The sequence below is a fragment of the Vicugna pacos genome, chromosome 11 (assembly GCF_048564905.1).
Source record: "Vicugna pacos chromosome 11, VicPac4, whole genome shotgun sequence".
In the NCBI taxonomy this organism is placed as follows: Eukaryota; Metazoa; Chordata; class Mammalia; order Artiodactyla; family Camelidae; genus Vicugna; species Vicugna pacos.
Window position 1 is genome coordinate 82,709,588 of NC_132997.1, and position 17,210 is coordinate 82,726,797.

At 37.6% G+C, this 17,210-nt stretch overlaps 1 protein-coding gene across 9 annotated transcripts in view; it reads left to right on the forward strand.

Moving 5' to 3' along the window:
• Positions 1–17,210, forward strand: part of LOC140699842 (uncharacterized) — a 287,621-nt gene that overhangs the window by 141,719 nt on the left and 128,692 nt on the right. For 7 of the 9 annotated variants that reach the window (XR_012078094.1, XR_012078095.1, XR_012078096.1 and 4 more), the window contains exons 2-3: positions 4,462–4,513; positions 11,718–11,763. Coding sequence is in view for 3 of the 9 variants with exons in the window: in XM_072972358.1 (XP_072828459.1) it covers positions 4,462–4,513; positions 11,718–11,763 (98 nt within the window). In the remaining 6 variants the exon portion in view is untranslated. Of the gene's footprint in view, positions 1–4,461; positions 4,514–11,717; positions 11,764–17,210 lie in introns of those variants that run through there. The other 2 variants (XR_012078097.1, XM_072972359.1) reach the window with 2 other exon arrangements.

The window sequence follows — 17,210 nt, forward strand, 5'->3', positions numbered from 1 at the left end:
ACTTAGCCCATCTCTTTGATACAACAAAGATTTACTGGGCAGCGATTTTGACCAGGCATTGCACCTAGCGCAGTGCACTTGAGAGTAAATGAGGCATAACTGCTGCTCTCTGAGAGTTCAAAATCTGAGACAGTAACAGTTCTTGCAGGAAGGAGAATTGCCTCCTGGAAAGGTTAAGCCTCTCCAGGATGTGGTATGTTGAAAAGACCTGAGTTCAGCCTAGCCATTTTATCTCTATGACTTGAGAACACTTACTTAACTCTCACTTTCCTTAACTGTACACATGGCTACTAATAATGTGTTTCTTTCAAAGACCTTAGTGGGGTCGAAGACTTTAGTGGGGAGCTGGGCAGTGAGAGGAAAAAGCTTCAGAGAGTTAGATTAGAGCAGCTGTGGGGAGGAGATTTCAGGGAACCCTGTCACAGAAGTCGTTTTGATATAAAGTATTTAGCATTCAAGGCTGAGCAGGATTTATTTAACATGATCTAAAATATATTTAATCATCAAAAATGTGACAAAGACAACCTGAGGTGTCACTGCAGGACTCTTGGTAGTCTCTTTAGAACTGATGTCAACTTTAGAACTTCTGAGATACTAAGTGAGTTAAGCTTGGATCTCAGCTCCACAGTCATAGCCTCAGGTTTTTATTCTTGATGTTTCATGTTGCTTTGATATGGTATAGTAACTGGGAATGAGGCAACAGACCAGGAGTTAATATCTTCATTCAAACTTTTGTGAACCTTGGGATAAATGTGGGAGGAGAGAGAGGGAAAAGGGAACAGATCAGTTGACTGTAAAAGCCATTATATTTCAAGAGAACATGGAAATCTTAGGAATTTATTCTGGGGATAATATTTACAACCTGGGAAATCTAAGGGAGAGGGAAAGTTCTCAAACAGCCCCCTGAAGGAAAGTCAAAACTTCATCACCTGATAATATGGTGGGCCTGTAGCTTCTTGAGAGGATATGACATGACTTTCCAGCTAAGTTTGGACTCCTCACTCTCTGGCTGTTTAGCTGCTGCACCATCTGGCCTTAGGAGCCCACACACCTCATGCCCACACAGAGGATAAAAAGGAGATAGAGGGATGAAGAAAGGGGCAAATTTGTATAGCTTGAAATAGTTGGCATTTTTATTTTTATCATTTTAAGTCTTGTTTTGAAATCTAGCTGCCTTAGATGCTCCTTGAGGCTCTGCAGAGATGACTGGGCTGGAGAAGCACATGCTTGCTAGCCAGAGTGTCTTATGCAGGTTGTTCTTGGGCACTTGGGGCCTTCCTGGTGACCTCTACATGGTCAGGGACAGCAGAAACCAAATAACCTTGCAAATAACTAAACAGAAACTTGAGTTTGATATGCTGTCAGTGAGCGCTTCTCCTTTTGCCCTGTATGTGACAGTATGAGGACTGTACCTTTGACATGAAAATATGTCAATATGAGAACACATATCTCTCAACGTACAGGATTTTGTGTCTGTAATAAATTCTTCTGGAGGATTTGAGGATTAATGATCAGCTTCTTATCCCTAAAGTGAACTCAGACTGATTGGTAAATTTCGTGTACATAGGTAAGCAAATAGTCATTTGTTTGCTGACTTCATTTTTCCACCTTGGTGGGATGTCACTCAGAGAAGAATGGTTCTGCCCTATGCTATAGGCTTGGCTTGACACAATTTCAAACAATTAGTAAGTTATAGTAATTTTTGGTGAAATTGGGTTAGTGGGCCCTAAATTATTCATAATATGAATTATTTCCCCCAAATACTAAAATAAAATAATTTAGAAAAATTTAAATAAAAATTGAACAAAGATACAGTAAAATGCCCAAGAGGAACTGAAGTTAATAGTAGCATTTGACAGATTCCCTATAGGTTTTTTTAAGGCTTTTATAAAGAGTTTATGCCAACATTTAAATTAACCTAAGCAAGCTAATAAAAAAATGAAGAAAATAAATATGTATAAGTAGAATATGGTGTATTTACTCAGTGAAAACCCATATAGTTCTGAGGATGGACAGTCTAGAACTATATGCAAAAAGATGAATCTCGTAGACATGATGTTTAACAAAAGAAGCTATGTGTTTAATAAAAGAATACATGCTATAGTGTTACATTTATGTTAAGGAAAAAATACATAACTCATCTGTGCTGTCATAAATAAGAGTAATGTCTACCTTTCAATAGTGACTGGAAACAAATAAGAGAGCTTCTGGGATGCTAGTGATGTCCTGTTAATTGATCTGAACGCTGGTTACATATGGTCTTCAGTTTTTTTTTTCAATATTCAAGTTGATCACTTGTGTATACTTTTGTGAACATACTTTATATATAAATATATATACACACACACATATATATGTCATAAAGTCAAAACAATAAAATATTGCCTAAGAAATTATTTCACAGCCTTTAGTGGACAACTACCCCAGAAATCTGGGAGACTGCTTCTGATCATTCCTCAAAAATGACTGAATACTCTGTCTCCAGTCTCTTGCCCCTCTTTTTCACCTCTTCAATCACCATTAAGTTGCTAATTTAATTAGCAAATTATTGAATTATTTGTTGTGAGTTATTATTTATATCTTACAAGTAGACAAAGCTCCCATTTTGATAAACTGATTATAAATTCCTTAATTCTGAATCACAGCCATGGATATAATTAAAATCTCTACCTTACAAAAGGAAAAATCACCTAATTGTTTTCCTGATCATGTCTAAACCCGTGGACCTGGAGTAAGTGATGTAAATCTCTTGTTTTTACTGGACTTCAGTTGGCTCGGAAATGCGTGTAGTGTATTTTCAAATTATACAATATACTAAAACCAAAAAAATGTTTCTGTCCAGCAAGGGAGATTCTAGCTGTGTAGTTGAAGCACTAGGTCAGCAACAACCAGTGAGTATGTGTCACAGTTACATTTGATTCAAATCAGCTTTGAGGATGCATTTCAATGTGGATTAAGATATGGGGTGTTAAAAATAAAGAAATTCTCAGTTGTAAAGGTAATGATGCATTTTTCCCCATTCAGATTAAACTTTATTATTTATATTGTTTACCCAAAGGCAACTTGCTAGTAAATTATTCCAAATGCTGAAAAATTCTTTTTTATTTTTGATGTAGATTGTTGCATGTGGTGAGTAAGAGACATATCTTGGGAGAGACCTTCACAGTTGGAGATGGGTCTTTGATGCTAGTAAATTTAACTCAGAAGAAGGCAGCCTCTGGCTTCCTATCCTGAAGGTTAGAGATGGCATTCTGATTTAAAGACCTCAGTAATCTCTTGGCGGCTTAACACAAGTGTCCTCCCAAGGTCTGCCTCCTATAGGGCTTCTCTTTTGTGCCCCTTGCAATTAAGGAGCTTTTACTCGGTTTGAAAGGGCATTGTGGGGAAATGCTGGTAAATTGTCCCCAGGAAAATGAGAGACAGACAATGTTCTCACCAAATAATCTTGGAATTTCTCAACATAAATTAATCCCTAGCAACCCAAGTGTTTTTCTTTAAAACACAGTAGTTTGCCCCTGACAAAATAGGTCTAAAAATTACAGCACTGATGAGGAAAACAACAATAATAACAACAAAACAAGGAAACAAATATGCTATCTGTAGGAATTTCAGTCATGTAAAATCAGGAAGGAAGTGGGCTAGCTGGTATGATGAGCACAAGCGAAATACTACTATATTTATAACATGCTTTTAGAGAAGGGAGATAATTTTTACTAGATATTTAATACATATCTTGATTTGATTTGTTGAGAAGTAAGGTTGGAACCAATAAATCTCATCAACCAACAAAGGATGCTTAAGTAATTTAAGAATTTGCTAAATGTTCTCCTATATTTAACATTGCCTAAATTTACTAATTGAAGGACAGTTTTAGTTCAAAATATTGGAAGAAATATTAGAAGAAAAGCTAAATTGTGCGAAGTTTGGGGAAACAGAGGGAGAGTAATCCTTAAAATTGTTTTTCCAGTTATATTTTGGGCATAAACAAGTAACTAGACATCATTTATCTTTGTGCTTTTGCTGCTGAAATGCAGTACCCATGTGGGCATGATGTGGTATGCTAGGGATTACTAGAAATCAAAGGCTAAAATAGCTTAGCTTGCAGGAAGATTTCTCTTCCCTTAGAAGATTTTATACATAAAAATATTTTATATTAGAACAAACATGGATAGATTTTGAATTGAAGGGAGGGACGTGCTTGTATTTTAACAAGTAAATGTGAGATATCGTACAAATGCTTGGCTGTAGACTTCTTAGGCTTGACTGGGTTTAGACTTTCACTTGCCTTTGCTGTCAGACTTGTCTGAGAGGAATTGCTTCAGAGGCACAGAGTGATCTGCCAGCCTCCTCACCATTTTTAAGATCAAGAAAAGAGGAACCTAGAAAACCAGAATGGCTTGTCCAGACTATGTAGCTGACAATAGCAGGAACTGACCTGGATTCCCATTTCCTTATCTCCAGGGCTCTCCCCCTGCTGTGGATTGGGAGGATGCTGAGCAGAACTGGAATAGAGGTAAGTGCCATGCACCTGCCCCACTCCTGTATCTCATGGTAGAAACACATCTTCTGGAATGTTCTTTCATGGGAAGAGTGATCTCTAGGTTAATGTCCTGTCTCAGACTTTAAACGCTCTGTTTATTCACCCTCAAAGTACCCTCTTCCTTGAATAGACCTTAGGTGCACTCCTGTTTGAATGTGTCACTATTAAGAATGTTCATTCAATTTTTTTTATGAAACAGAAGATGTCTGTGCGTTTCCACGTTATATGATAGGCTCTGTGCCAGGTGAGAGGGGTCTCATAGAGCTTATTATGTTGTCTAGACTAGCTGGAGAGAAAGAGCATGAGTATATTCAGTTGACACCATTTTACATTCCCTCTTCCTATCCTCAACCCAACAGGATTTTTAATAGCAAGGGAAGAATGCCCTAGGCACTCTAGTTGCAGTGTCTTGTAGTTCTCAAGCCGACCAAAGAAAGTAATCACTTGTTTCTGTGTTGTCTCCATAACCACAAAATATATCTGCGGCAAATTCAGAATTGAGGCTGTGGGAATGACTTGTATTTGCTAACATGTGGCTATCAATGGCAAATGGAAATACAGTCTTGGGGTTAATATCAAGATTCAGGTGCCTCTTTCTTCCTTGTTTTCCCATGTATCCCCTTGTACCTTGGTGGTGAGTTCTCTCCTCTTGCCTCCCAGCTGTGTCCATACGGGCACAGGATGAGCATTAAGGACACCAAAGCCTAGATAACCATCCTAACCAGCAGTGACAGAGGTGACCCAGGCTGTCCTGACCATAGTTATCTTTCTCCTTGGGCTCCTTCTATGAGTCAAACACAATTCTCTGGCCTTTCTGATGCCTCGTGTGATCCTATCTGGTATTGAAGGGGCATGCGCCATGTTGAAATCAGTTACTCACCCAGACTCTCCGGAGAAGGAAATGGCCCTAGATTTCAGAAGCAGATTTGACATGTAAAGTATAGACTTGTGACAGAATGACTGAAAATATTTTTTAAATGTGGGTTTTGTTTCAAAGTGTCTCCATTTTGCCATGCCTTGCATCTCTCCACACTCTGTATCTTGCTTGAAAACAAAACAAAATAAACATAAATAGCATGGCTTCAACTTTCCCATTTTGATTCATTATATATGGTGTTTGTTTTCATCTCCTGATGAGCAGCTTGAGATTGTGCATTAGGGTTTCCACAACCTAGATTCCTGTTCCATTGATGAGTAATTGCAAGATTTCTCACAAAGATTCTCTTTGTCTAGGAGATTATAATAACTTCTGACAAAGGCATGATTTGTTAAAATTATTATTTGTATTTTTATTATCCATGATTTATTCACTGATCCAGTGTTCTGTGAGATGGAGAGCATAGTCAACATTATCTCATGCTATTGAGGAAGATCATTATTTAACAATTTTACTAAATGTCTAGGAGTACATGTATGATGGGTGACGTTGATAGTATGAAATCAAAGTTGGGCAAGGCACACTTTGTTTTTAAGACACATATCTGGTAAGACCAGAAGGCATGTAGACAAAATAATCACAAGATTGTGATTACTGAACCCTATTGCCACTGTGACAGTTTGTATAAACAAATATTAGAGGTTGTCTTTATTATTGAAGGTATTTTACAGTCAGCTCTAAGTAAGAAGATCCAGAGAAGCTCTAATGAGGTATTACTTGAGCAAGACTTAAAGGAAAACAAAGAACATACTGTAAGTGGACTTCATAGAAAAGAGGGGAATGATTTTCCTGCAAAGGGAACAGCTTGTGCAAAGGCATGGAAGCATTAAATAGTTTTCATCATAATGCCTTTTATGGAACTTTATGGTGGGAGTAATACCATTTGTCCAGAGTCATGCAATTCTTCGATGACATTGCTTAGGGTCAAGTTCACTGCCCTTTGTACAGCAACTTTGTCTCCATTTCTAAGTGTCTGTGCTATGCCTAATACATTGAGCTTCCTGAATGGAATGCTGTACTACAAGTATATTCTCAAGAAGTTTTTCTTTAATATTCTTGGTTTTAAGCCATGTTTCCTTGGGTACTCTTTCTACAGTGTCAAAATGAAACAATTTTGATCATAGTAATAACATTGTAAGAATAATCAAATCCAATTTGCATTTGAAATAAAAATGCATCATTTTAGCCTGTTTTCTGCTCTTATATTGGACATTTAAGTTTAATGCCTTTTATAATAACCTAGAATTTGTGAAGGGTTGCTTCTGAATATGGTTGAGTTTAGCAATTACTATTACTCCCACCCCCAAATTCAAAAGGAAAGAAAACCAGTCCTCTTTGTGAAATCAGGTCATATGCAAACTAAACTAGAGCTAAATGAAGGCAGGCAATTTGTACCTAAGAGTATTTAAAATACTATCACTGGTGGGCCAGCATTGAACTATTGTAAATGAATGTCTAAATAACATTTATTTAATGAGGAGTTCAACAACTTAGTCTTTTTCTCAATTTCCTGAAGCAAGCCAATTGGAATAGTCTTTTGCCTGTTGTTCCTGATTCAGTTCCAGCTCCTTTGGTAATTCACATAATTTTTATCCCAGCAACATCTGCTAGACTCATCAGCAGGAATACAACAATTGGTCTGAAGGTGCTTTGAATATCTGATAGTGTTTATGTTTTTTATTTTTAAAGATTATGTGTTTACTTGAAATGGTTTGGGAGGTAGCTAATGGAGCATGGAGTGGCAGAACTAGAGATCTCCCAAGTTACACTGACAACACTGGTTACAGACCAGGTTTCCTTCCACAGTAAATGTGGCAAGCCTTCCCAGTGGTTGATTGCTTAGTTTAATTGAGCAGCTATGCACACATTCTGCACAGAACCGAATTAGAGACAACACTCAGGCTTTGTGACAGTTTACACCACAAATTGGGATCCAGTGTCTCCCTCCTGGCTTCATACCCTTCATATATCTGCAGAAAACAAACGTGTTTATTCCCCAAACTGGAAGCCTGCTGGAGGGACTGATGTCTCATAAATTATTTCCCCAAATGAAGGGACCTGACACTACTATTTTCACAAATCTGAAAATTGAAATTTTTTTAATTGAGTTTATGGACCTGCATGTGTACATGTGCTGACATGGCCTTAATTATAGCAATTTAAGATTCATAAGTTTCCTGACCAATAACATGATCTGTGATGTAACCCAACAGTCCCTCAGGGAGGAAAGAAAAGCCACTGCTAGAAAATACCATTGTATGAGTTCAAGTCAGATGTGGTCTATATGCTCTAAGATACTTTAGACAAAATGACTGTCTATTAACAGAAATGAAATAGGCATTGGGGGTTAAATGTTAAGGATTTTATTTTTCTAGCAGCTTCCTGGAAAACAAATAAATATCTATTATGGTCTATTTTAACCCAGTAAGACAAACCCTAAAATCGTATTTTAAAAGGTAGGGAAGATAACAGTAATAAATGTTATTAACACATTTACACTATACCCACAATTATACAGAGCACCTTACAGATACCATCTTATGTAATTCTCGCAATAGATTTTATTCCTTAAAGCAGTTTTGGGTTTACAGAACAATAGGAAAGTACAGAGATTCTTCTGTGTATCTTATTCCTCTCTTGACAGTATCTTTCGAAGAGCAGAAAATTTTAACTTTATTGAAGTTCAGCTTATCAATTCTTTCTTTCATAGATCATACCTTTGGTGTCATATTTAAAGTCATCACTAAACCCCAACAACATTTTGAGATGGTTTCCACTATCAATAATTTATAGAGGAGACAACTTAGAAACTTAGATATCAGTAACAGCCTACCTAAGAATATGCTAGCCCAAGCAATGGGTAAATTCAGAATTTGAACCCAGATTCATCTGACCACATCGCCCCTACTCTTAATCACAAGGCCACCCTATCTCCACAGAGGATAGGTTCCATTTAGTTTGTAATTCTGAAATTCTTTTGAGTCAAACAAATCCAGCACTTTTTGGTAATTTCTCATTGTATTCAAGGCATACTGCTAAGCATTTGGAACATACAAACATGAGTAAGAGATAGCCATGTCCCAAAAGAGCTTTGCTTTAGGTTAAAATGTGCTCTACTTAACTTTTTTTTTTTAAATGTGAAATCTAGCAGCCATTCACATTTTCAGGTAAATCAGTTTAATCAGATTTAGTTTTTCTCACTCAGCGGTTCGGAAACTTAAGAGTGTCTTAATTATCCAGAAGACTTGTTAAAATGAATTGTAGAACTCTCCTCCCACCCCTAGCTCTATTAAATCGGAGATGTTGCCTGATAATTTTAATCCCTAATGAAGTTCCCAAGTGATGCTAATGCTGCCGATTCAGGATGCACTTTGAGAACTGCTAATCTGTTAGCTGATTAATTTCCATAGACTGTTGAATGACAGGTAGCTTTTGCCCTTCCTGAGGGCAGGAAGTGACTAGAAATACTGCTGTTCTGAATGAAGAAAGGAGAAGTCATGGCTTAACAGGCAGCACAAGTAGGGTAGGAACTAAATGTAGGCTGGAAGTTTGGAGTGACAGAAAGCAACATGAGAATGCTGGGAGGCTGTGTAAGTGGACAGCAAAAGTATGGCAGAATCTTGACATGGGCATGGGTGGCCCTCAAAGTCAAACTCACCTGTAGGGTGATTTACCCTAGAGCCAGGCATGTAGTGATTTGGGTCAAGGACAGTGGAAATCTGTGCCCAGTGTTTCTCTATTGTCCTTGTTGCTTTATTTGTTGAGTTCCATTAATTGAATAGCTTTATGACGTCCTAAATCTGCAAAGTCCGCATTTGATGGAGCTCAGGCTTCTGAAATGACAAGAAAGGTAATGCTACTTCCAGACAAGTCCTCAGTGGTGCAGGTTTGGGGTGATCACGGGGCTGTGGGAGTCATTGTACTGTTGATTTCGCAGATAGGAAGACTTCTCTTCATCTCCCAGATGTTTGCTGTAATCCTGGGACATAGTTCTTAGGCCTCTCCCCTCCTGTCTCAGAAACAATGAGGTCATCTCTGGACCTGAAATAATTCTGAGCTTTCTCATTAGAGAATTTCAAGGTAGACAGGAAGAAAAGTGCTTCCATTGTCCTCTGATGTGGTCAAACTTTATTTGTATTGATGGCTTGGATTCCAGTATCCTGGGTCTTATCAGAAGCTAGAAATCTGAAAGTAAGGACTCTGAAGCCACTAGGATGATTTTAAATTCAAGTAAGCTTCTTAGACGAAAATGGGACATGTTGGTATAGACATCAGGAGAAATGAAGACTGACAGATTAATTTCTCTAAATACTGTAAGCAAAATGATGTCAGCTCCATTGACGACTGGGGTTGCCTGCGTTGAGTGGTTGAGTGTAATAGACTGTGGTGGAGAAATATAGTATTGAATCATATCTTTATTAGATTTTACATGGAAAAACTTGGAGGGACACTTCTGGGTACATATTCCAGGCTTTATTGCATTTATTTCTTGTTTTTCTTTTTGCCCTGGTCCCTTTCTTTCCAGCAGGCTAAAATGGGTTGATTTATTTACCACTGTCTAAAACCCTAAAATGAACCTTTCTGTTTATCAAAGTGGCCCTTGTATCTTCTGTACATCACCACTCATATAGTCCTGAAAAAGTGACAGGTACCTATAAAGAATGATTGCCTCAAAAGTGACACATACATATAAAAGGCTTATGCTTTCTCCATTTAGAAGCATCTCAATTTACAGTCTATCAAACACTTGGGGTGCAAGCGATCCATCATTAACTGAAATAGACAAAAGATGCATGTTGTGTCTAACTTTTATTTTTAAGACAAAGATTGCAATTTTGGAATTAATTTTATGGGCCAAATTCTCTCACTACAGAGAAGAGGACCAGTTCTACACTTAGAACACTAGAATCTACATGGTAGGGGAAAATGACAAAGCTGGGAAAGTCAGGCATTTTTAGCTTGTATTTTAGTAAGTTTAAGGATAAGTGGAAGAATTCCATGTTGCAAATGAAGTCATCTGGGGGGTGGGAAGCAGAACCAGCTTGAAGATAATAAAAATGTTTCTTTTTGTTTTATTTTAGGGCATCTACCTTAAAATATATGCCCTTGAGTTCAAGTCTGCTGCACACTCTGGTGATAATTATATCAGGGATTAAGCTAAGGGCTTTACTTATGTTAACACTAATATTTGCATGGCAGGTAATCTATCATAATAAATAAGTAATGACAGTAAGGAGAAATAAAACAATTTCTTATGAAAGGGGAAACACATGTTTGTAACATCAACTATGGCTTTAGTATTGTTGAAATGAGTTTCTAGGCCCAAGATGAAACCCTGGCCAGAGTACCACGTTAGCAAACTGAAAATTTAGATAGCTCTCATTACCTGTAAATGCTCCACCCTGGGCCTCCTACAAATATGGTAGCTGTGCAGTGATGGGATGGGCCCATTCCTTCAATTTCTCTCTTGTCTTCTGCCCCTGTCTCCCTCTCTCCCTGTAATATTCTTCCTTGCTCTCTATCAGTCTCTCAGTTTGGACCATTAGTCCCTTCACAGAACAATAAATTTTGCCTAATCACTCCAAATGAAGAAGCTGAAGGAGTTAGAAAAAATAAACTTCCAAAGGGATGAATTGTATTTCAGGTTATACAAGTTAAATTGGATTTTAACATTTCTAATATAAGGAAAACACTTGCATTTTTGCCATCTGGAATGGCAGAGGTGTGAAACAGTGAAAATAGACTGTGTGTGTGTGTGTAGGTGTGCTGACGATGGTGTCTGGGAAGGGGCTGTTTCTGCCTGGGCTGGTGTGAGAGAAATTATAAAGAGTTGCTTTAACCCTAGATTCTGTAGCCGTTTGCCATTTATTCACTGTCTCCCCTAAGCATGGTGTGGCTGAAACCAGGACCCCACAGATGATTTCTGTACGCACAAATCTGAACTCGAGGCTAGTTGGGTCAGAGACTTTTGGGAGGAGAAAGGATGCCTTTGCAAGGCTGAACATCTCAGAAATTTGGAACACTCTTTACAAATATCTTTCCTATAACAGGGAACTGTTGATTTTGTTTCTGGCTTGGGCAGGAAAAAAGAGTACAGTGGATGGGAAGAAAGGGAAAGGAAGGAGTTGCAACATGAGGGAGTCTTTTCAATCCTGTGATAGCCTGACAGTCTTTGAAATCTGATTATAAATTCTAGTTATCCTCTTCTGTAATCTAAATCTACTTATTTATCCCTAACAGATGACAGTATTCTAAGAAGTTCAGGGAGTTCTTTCTTTCGTAACAGGTGAGCTGTTCCTAATGAAGATCTTTCCCCATTTGCACTGGTGGGGGTGATGGTGGTCATGTTTGACTCTGATATCCTATTACCTATTGTGCTCTTTAGCATGTAGCAGTTTCCCAGTAAGTGTTTATTAAATTACTGCTAAATGAATGTACTGACTATTTACTTAGTGGTTTGTTAATATCTTATTACTGTGTAACAAATTACTGCAAACCTAGTGATTTTGACAGCACCTGTTTATTATTTTATAATTTCTTTGGATTAGGAGTCCAGGTACATGTCAGCTGGCTACTCTGCTCAGGGTATCACCAGGCTGAAATCACAATGTTGGCCTCTAATCTGAGGCCCAGGATCCTTTTCCAAGCTCACAGATTGCTGGCAAAGTGTATTGCCCTGCAGCCACGTTACTAAGATCCTGCTTTCTTGCTAGCCGTCAGCAAGGGGTAGCTCTCATCTCCTGGAAGTTGACCTCAATTTCTTGCCTTATGGTTCCATAGGTTGTTCACAACAAGGCCATTTGCTTTCTTGGAGTCAGCAGATCTGCTGCTCTCTGGCTTACTTCCTCTCTAGTCTGCTCAGAGGAGGTAATACAATGTAACAGAATAATGGGAGTGACTATCCTATCTCTGTTTGCCATGTAGAACATAACCCAGTCACGGGAGTAAGTATGCATCATATTCACAGGTTCTGCCCAGAAGGGAAGAGGACTGTACAGAGGGTTGAGAAACTTGGGGCCATTTGAGAATTCTGCCTACCACTGGTGGGAGATACCCCTCCTCTTTTTGTGATGAGGAATGTATATTTATTTTATGTATGAATTTTGTGTGGCTTGTTTAAGACATGGCCAGGTTTGAATCAGCCATCATGGTCAATTTCTTACATTATGAAAAAGGTCTCTTTCTCATTAGTATGGCAATAGTTAATAAAAATATCACTAGTAATATTACTAATCTAGTAAAACTTATCACTTTACCCTATGGCACAGAAGATGCAGCCCAAACTTACCCAAAGTTGCCCAGGTGGTTTGGTTTCTCAGGTGGAATGATAGTATCTTCCCTCTGACCAAGAATAGCATTAAGTTTTTTAAAAATTATTCTTAACTGTTGAGTTTTGGTAATCTTCTGATAGAGAAAGAAATGGTTCACACACACAAATGGATTTGCGTGAGTCATTCAGATACACACAAATGGATTTGCCATCTATGGTCTTCTCAGGTGACCCCACGCCCTTATCAGCATTCACTGGACAATGACTGGTCATCAGAACCAAGATTATCTAATGAGGTTCACTTGGGAATAGAACATAATAAGTATACTTGGTGGAAAGGTCACCTATACTGAGGCATGTCTCAGCCACTGTGAGAAAGACATACTTGGCTAAAAATAGTCCTTTTTATAGAAGCAGGCATAAAATGCCTCATCTTCTGGGGAGAGCAGCAAAGGCCTTCATTAGTAGTAAGATGTAATTGCCATTCTGAGAGCTCTTTCAGCATAGATTTGATCAAAACTCGTTACTTATGCTCTATTCTAGAAAGTAAGGGTTACTGGAAAAATAGGGAAGTCTGGAAAGTGCATCTCTACAGCATCATACCATTGGCTTAGTCCTCCAAAGATGGGGCTTCTGGGAGGTGCTGAGGCTGGGCCATGCTCTTCCTCCACTTTGTTCACCCTGACTTGGAAATTGTCTGGAAACCTGAATGATCATCTCTAGGTTTATCCAAAGTGCAGTATAGTCTAACATTCCCAGGGGAACTCTGAGTGACTGTTCCCTCAGGTCCTGCCCACCGTGCTCCACTTTGTTCTGTTCGAATCTGGTTGTTCCAGTGCAACTTTCTTATTCCTTGGATCTAAACTTGACAGGATCTTCATCTAGCAAATTGTGGGGTGTTAACACATCTGTTTTCATACATTCCAAACTATTATGTCTCAAGGAGATCTCTAACTAGTGTCCTTCATCTTCCCATTGATGACCTTATACGCTAACCAGCTGTGGAATTCTGTGTACCTATGTTGTGGAGGCCTCACAAAAAGCCAAAGCCATTGTCTGTCCCATAAAGAGCTTTATATGAAGTCAATATGAATTATTATACATTAAAAATAGAACAGCAGTGTTTATGAAATGGCAAAGTAGATTAAACCATCCATAACCCCACTACAATGGTGACTGGGTAACAGTCCAAATGGGGTAGGAATGGACACCTGACCAAAGCTGGGCCAGTAAGAATCTCTTTCCCACAATATATGAATTATATCAATCTATGTTGGGCTTGAACTGGAATGATATGTATGATATAGGGAGTCCAGAAAAATCATGTGTAGGAAAAAATGAAGATAAAGAACAGAGGAAAAGAGAAAAAAAAAGGGAACAGCGTCAATGCTTTGGTTCTCAAAGGCTTTCTGATCTTGGTTCAAATCCCTCATAAGGTCCACTTATATCATGTGCCTTTGGGTTACAGAAGATACCCTTTTATTTTTTCTAATATTTTTCTCTTCCTTGGTTGAGCCAGTCTCTTAATTTTAAGCAAAGACTATCTCACAGATGATAGGCACTAATTTCATTGTTTCAATCATACTTGCAATAGGAACTCAGTGAAAGGAGAGGTTTATTTTAGGTAGACTGGACCCGTCAAGGTAGGACTTAGAGGCTGTTCTGCTGACAGATTAGTTTACCTCATTTATTCAATGAATGTTTTTGACCATCTACTATAGGCAAACCCTGCCTGGCCATCATAGTAGGCATAAAAGATAACTTAGACATGGATCGTACTTATAAAGAACTTAACATTTGGTGCTGATTGATTATAAGCTTAAGAGATGTGCTAACATTCCTTAAAGTGGCCATCTGAAAATACTCCATGGAGGGAGGAGGTGAGATTTGAGTTGAGCCTGTAAGAATAGGTGGAAACATGTGCATATGTGGAACTCCGGGTTGGGGAGGTGGGTGGGAGAGCAGAAGTGTGTAATTCATTTTTTACTTGGCAGTAGTGAATTGTCTCATGCTGTTTTATAATTCTACCCATTAATCAAGCTAAGTAATGCCCTTCACCTCTTTTCCATCCTCAAGAGTCAGTTGAGGCTGCCTCCACCATCATGTTGACATTGTCATATCCCAACTAGGTTTTGAGTTTTTCGAAGTGCAGAATGTGTTCCAAACTTTGATTTATGAGGTTGGCCTTTTGTATTATCTGGTTCAAAACAAGCCACAAATAACTTTTAGATTGAACAATACAAATTAAGTCATTTTTGAAATATGATAAATTATAATGACTCAGTCCCTGACTGATTTCTCTAACATGATTGTGTGTCTGTGTGTCTATACTTAAAACTCACTGCCAAATTTTAAGTTTTTCGTGGGTAGATTTCTTGTCCTTGCTTTAGCCTATAAAGACCCATGTGACCACTTTACTCTTAAGGAAATTGGGCTTTCTTTTCCTTTGCTTTCTTTTTTAAAAAACAATTTATCACCAATTTATAAGAAACTGTTTCCTTTGCATATAATAAATCAAACAGAGAGTAACATTTTCACAGAGATAAATCTACTTTCCTAAGTTTGCACAGTAGGCAGGTAGTAAAACTGAAATCTTGGTAGCCTGTCTGACATTTGAGTGCAACCTCTTAAACTCCAGGCTATTCCTTCTTCAATAATGTGGCATGGAAAACATTTCTAAATATACCTATTCTTACACCCTCCGATTAACACTGGAGGAATTCCCATTAGACCAAATAATCAAACCCTCCTTTTGCACTCATTAATGGCTGAAGAAATCAAAGCTTTAAAATCATCCTACATCCCCAAGAATCTGAATGGAGAAATAAATTTTGTACAAAAGTATAGAAAGTGATTCTCCTAAAATTTCTACCTATTTGTCTCCCGCAAGATTTCTCTCTAACACATGAAATATATTTGAAAATATTTTTTTCAGATTTAAAAAATTATTTCTCATGAAAGCAAACTTAGAGAATATTTGAGTATTTTTTAGAAAATTGTGACTCTCAACTTCACATCTTCCTCTTTAAAAGGGAAATTTCTTGAGGCTTAGAAGTCCCCAACATGGTAATCACTCTTATACTCTCTGTGATGTCATTTCAAAGTGTTAACCATAAATTGTACATCTAGAGGTAAGTAAAAAAGAATACTGTGGTATTTTCAGCATGGAGGACCAGTCAGAATGAAACGGTTGGGGAGATGCTGGGACCCTCTTCCCTCTAGTGGGTTGTTTCAAGTCTTTTAGTGAGGACCTGACAACTAAACAATGGCAGGGGAAGAAGAGCTGAAATCAGAAATAATCTTATAATTCATGACACATCATTAAAATGCTGTACAAAATAATATCAGATAAATATGCCAACACACACCCAGGAAAGAAAATTAAGACTGTGACTCATCAACAATCATCATCATTGCCCAAAAAAAGTCTTTATTATGCTAGACACAATGATAGCAATTCAAGACCTTCTGAGAGATGACTTAAGACATAAAGTGTACTTGTCTCTTTATGAATAGAGGACAAATGCAGTGAGAGAGATAACTGAGAGAGATAATGTTTGTTGACTAAAATAATGCAAAGTCATATAGATACAAGAGTTGAGGGAGACTTTGGTGTATCAAAATTCTGGAGATCTAATGTGCAGATTTCTAAATTGACTGAAGGATGTGCTATATACAAACACTCAGAGTTATATAAAAATATAAACATGTTAATTAAGTCATTGTAGGTATTCTCAACCTACAAGTGGTCAATTTTCAAGAGTAAATTATACATAAAAAAGGAGTTTTACTATCAGTAATATCTTAAATGACTTTTGTACATGCAATATCATTTATTATTTGTTTGAACTACAGATAGTAATTTCATTTTAAACTTTGAAAACATTTGCCTTAATTGAGTAAATTTAAAAAGACAGTCAAATAACAGGTGTTGCCTAAAAACAAGAATTAAAGTCCTTTGATACAAACTTATAATTTGATGATGTGGAGATTTTTCACCATAGTAATGTTTGTTAACTGCACAGATAGTAAAAAATAGTGTTGTTTGCTTTTTGACCCCCTTTGATGTAATATGAAATAGATTTTTGAGAATCTAGATTTAGTATCCTTGCTTTTTTTGATGAATAGCTTTGCCTGTAATATTTAGGAAAAGAGTAGCATCCAGTTAAGGATAAGAATGGGGTGAGGAGGAGGAAAGAGACATGCTTGATAACCTTTAGAGTGTGTTAAACCTTTCAAAGATACTCAGATATTAATATTTTTGAGTCCACACATACTCTGTAGGAATGTAGGGCAGTCATTTTAAGTGTACGACAATGAGGTTTAGAGAAATTTAACTATTTGCTAAAGATTGCATTATGAGTGTATGGACAGAAACAGGAATTCATATTTTATTCATGCATTAATACCCTTAGGTAATTCTATAGAATTCTGTAGAATCCCATCAGTATTAAAAAACACCC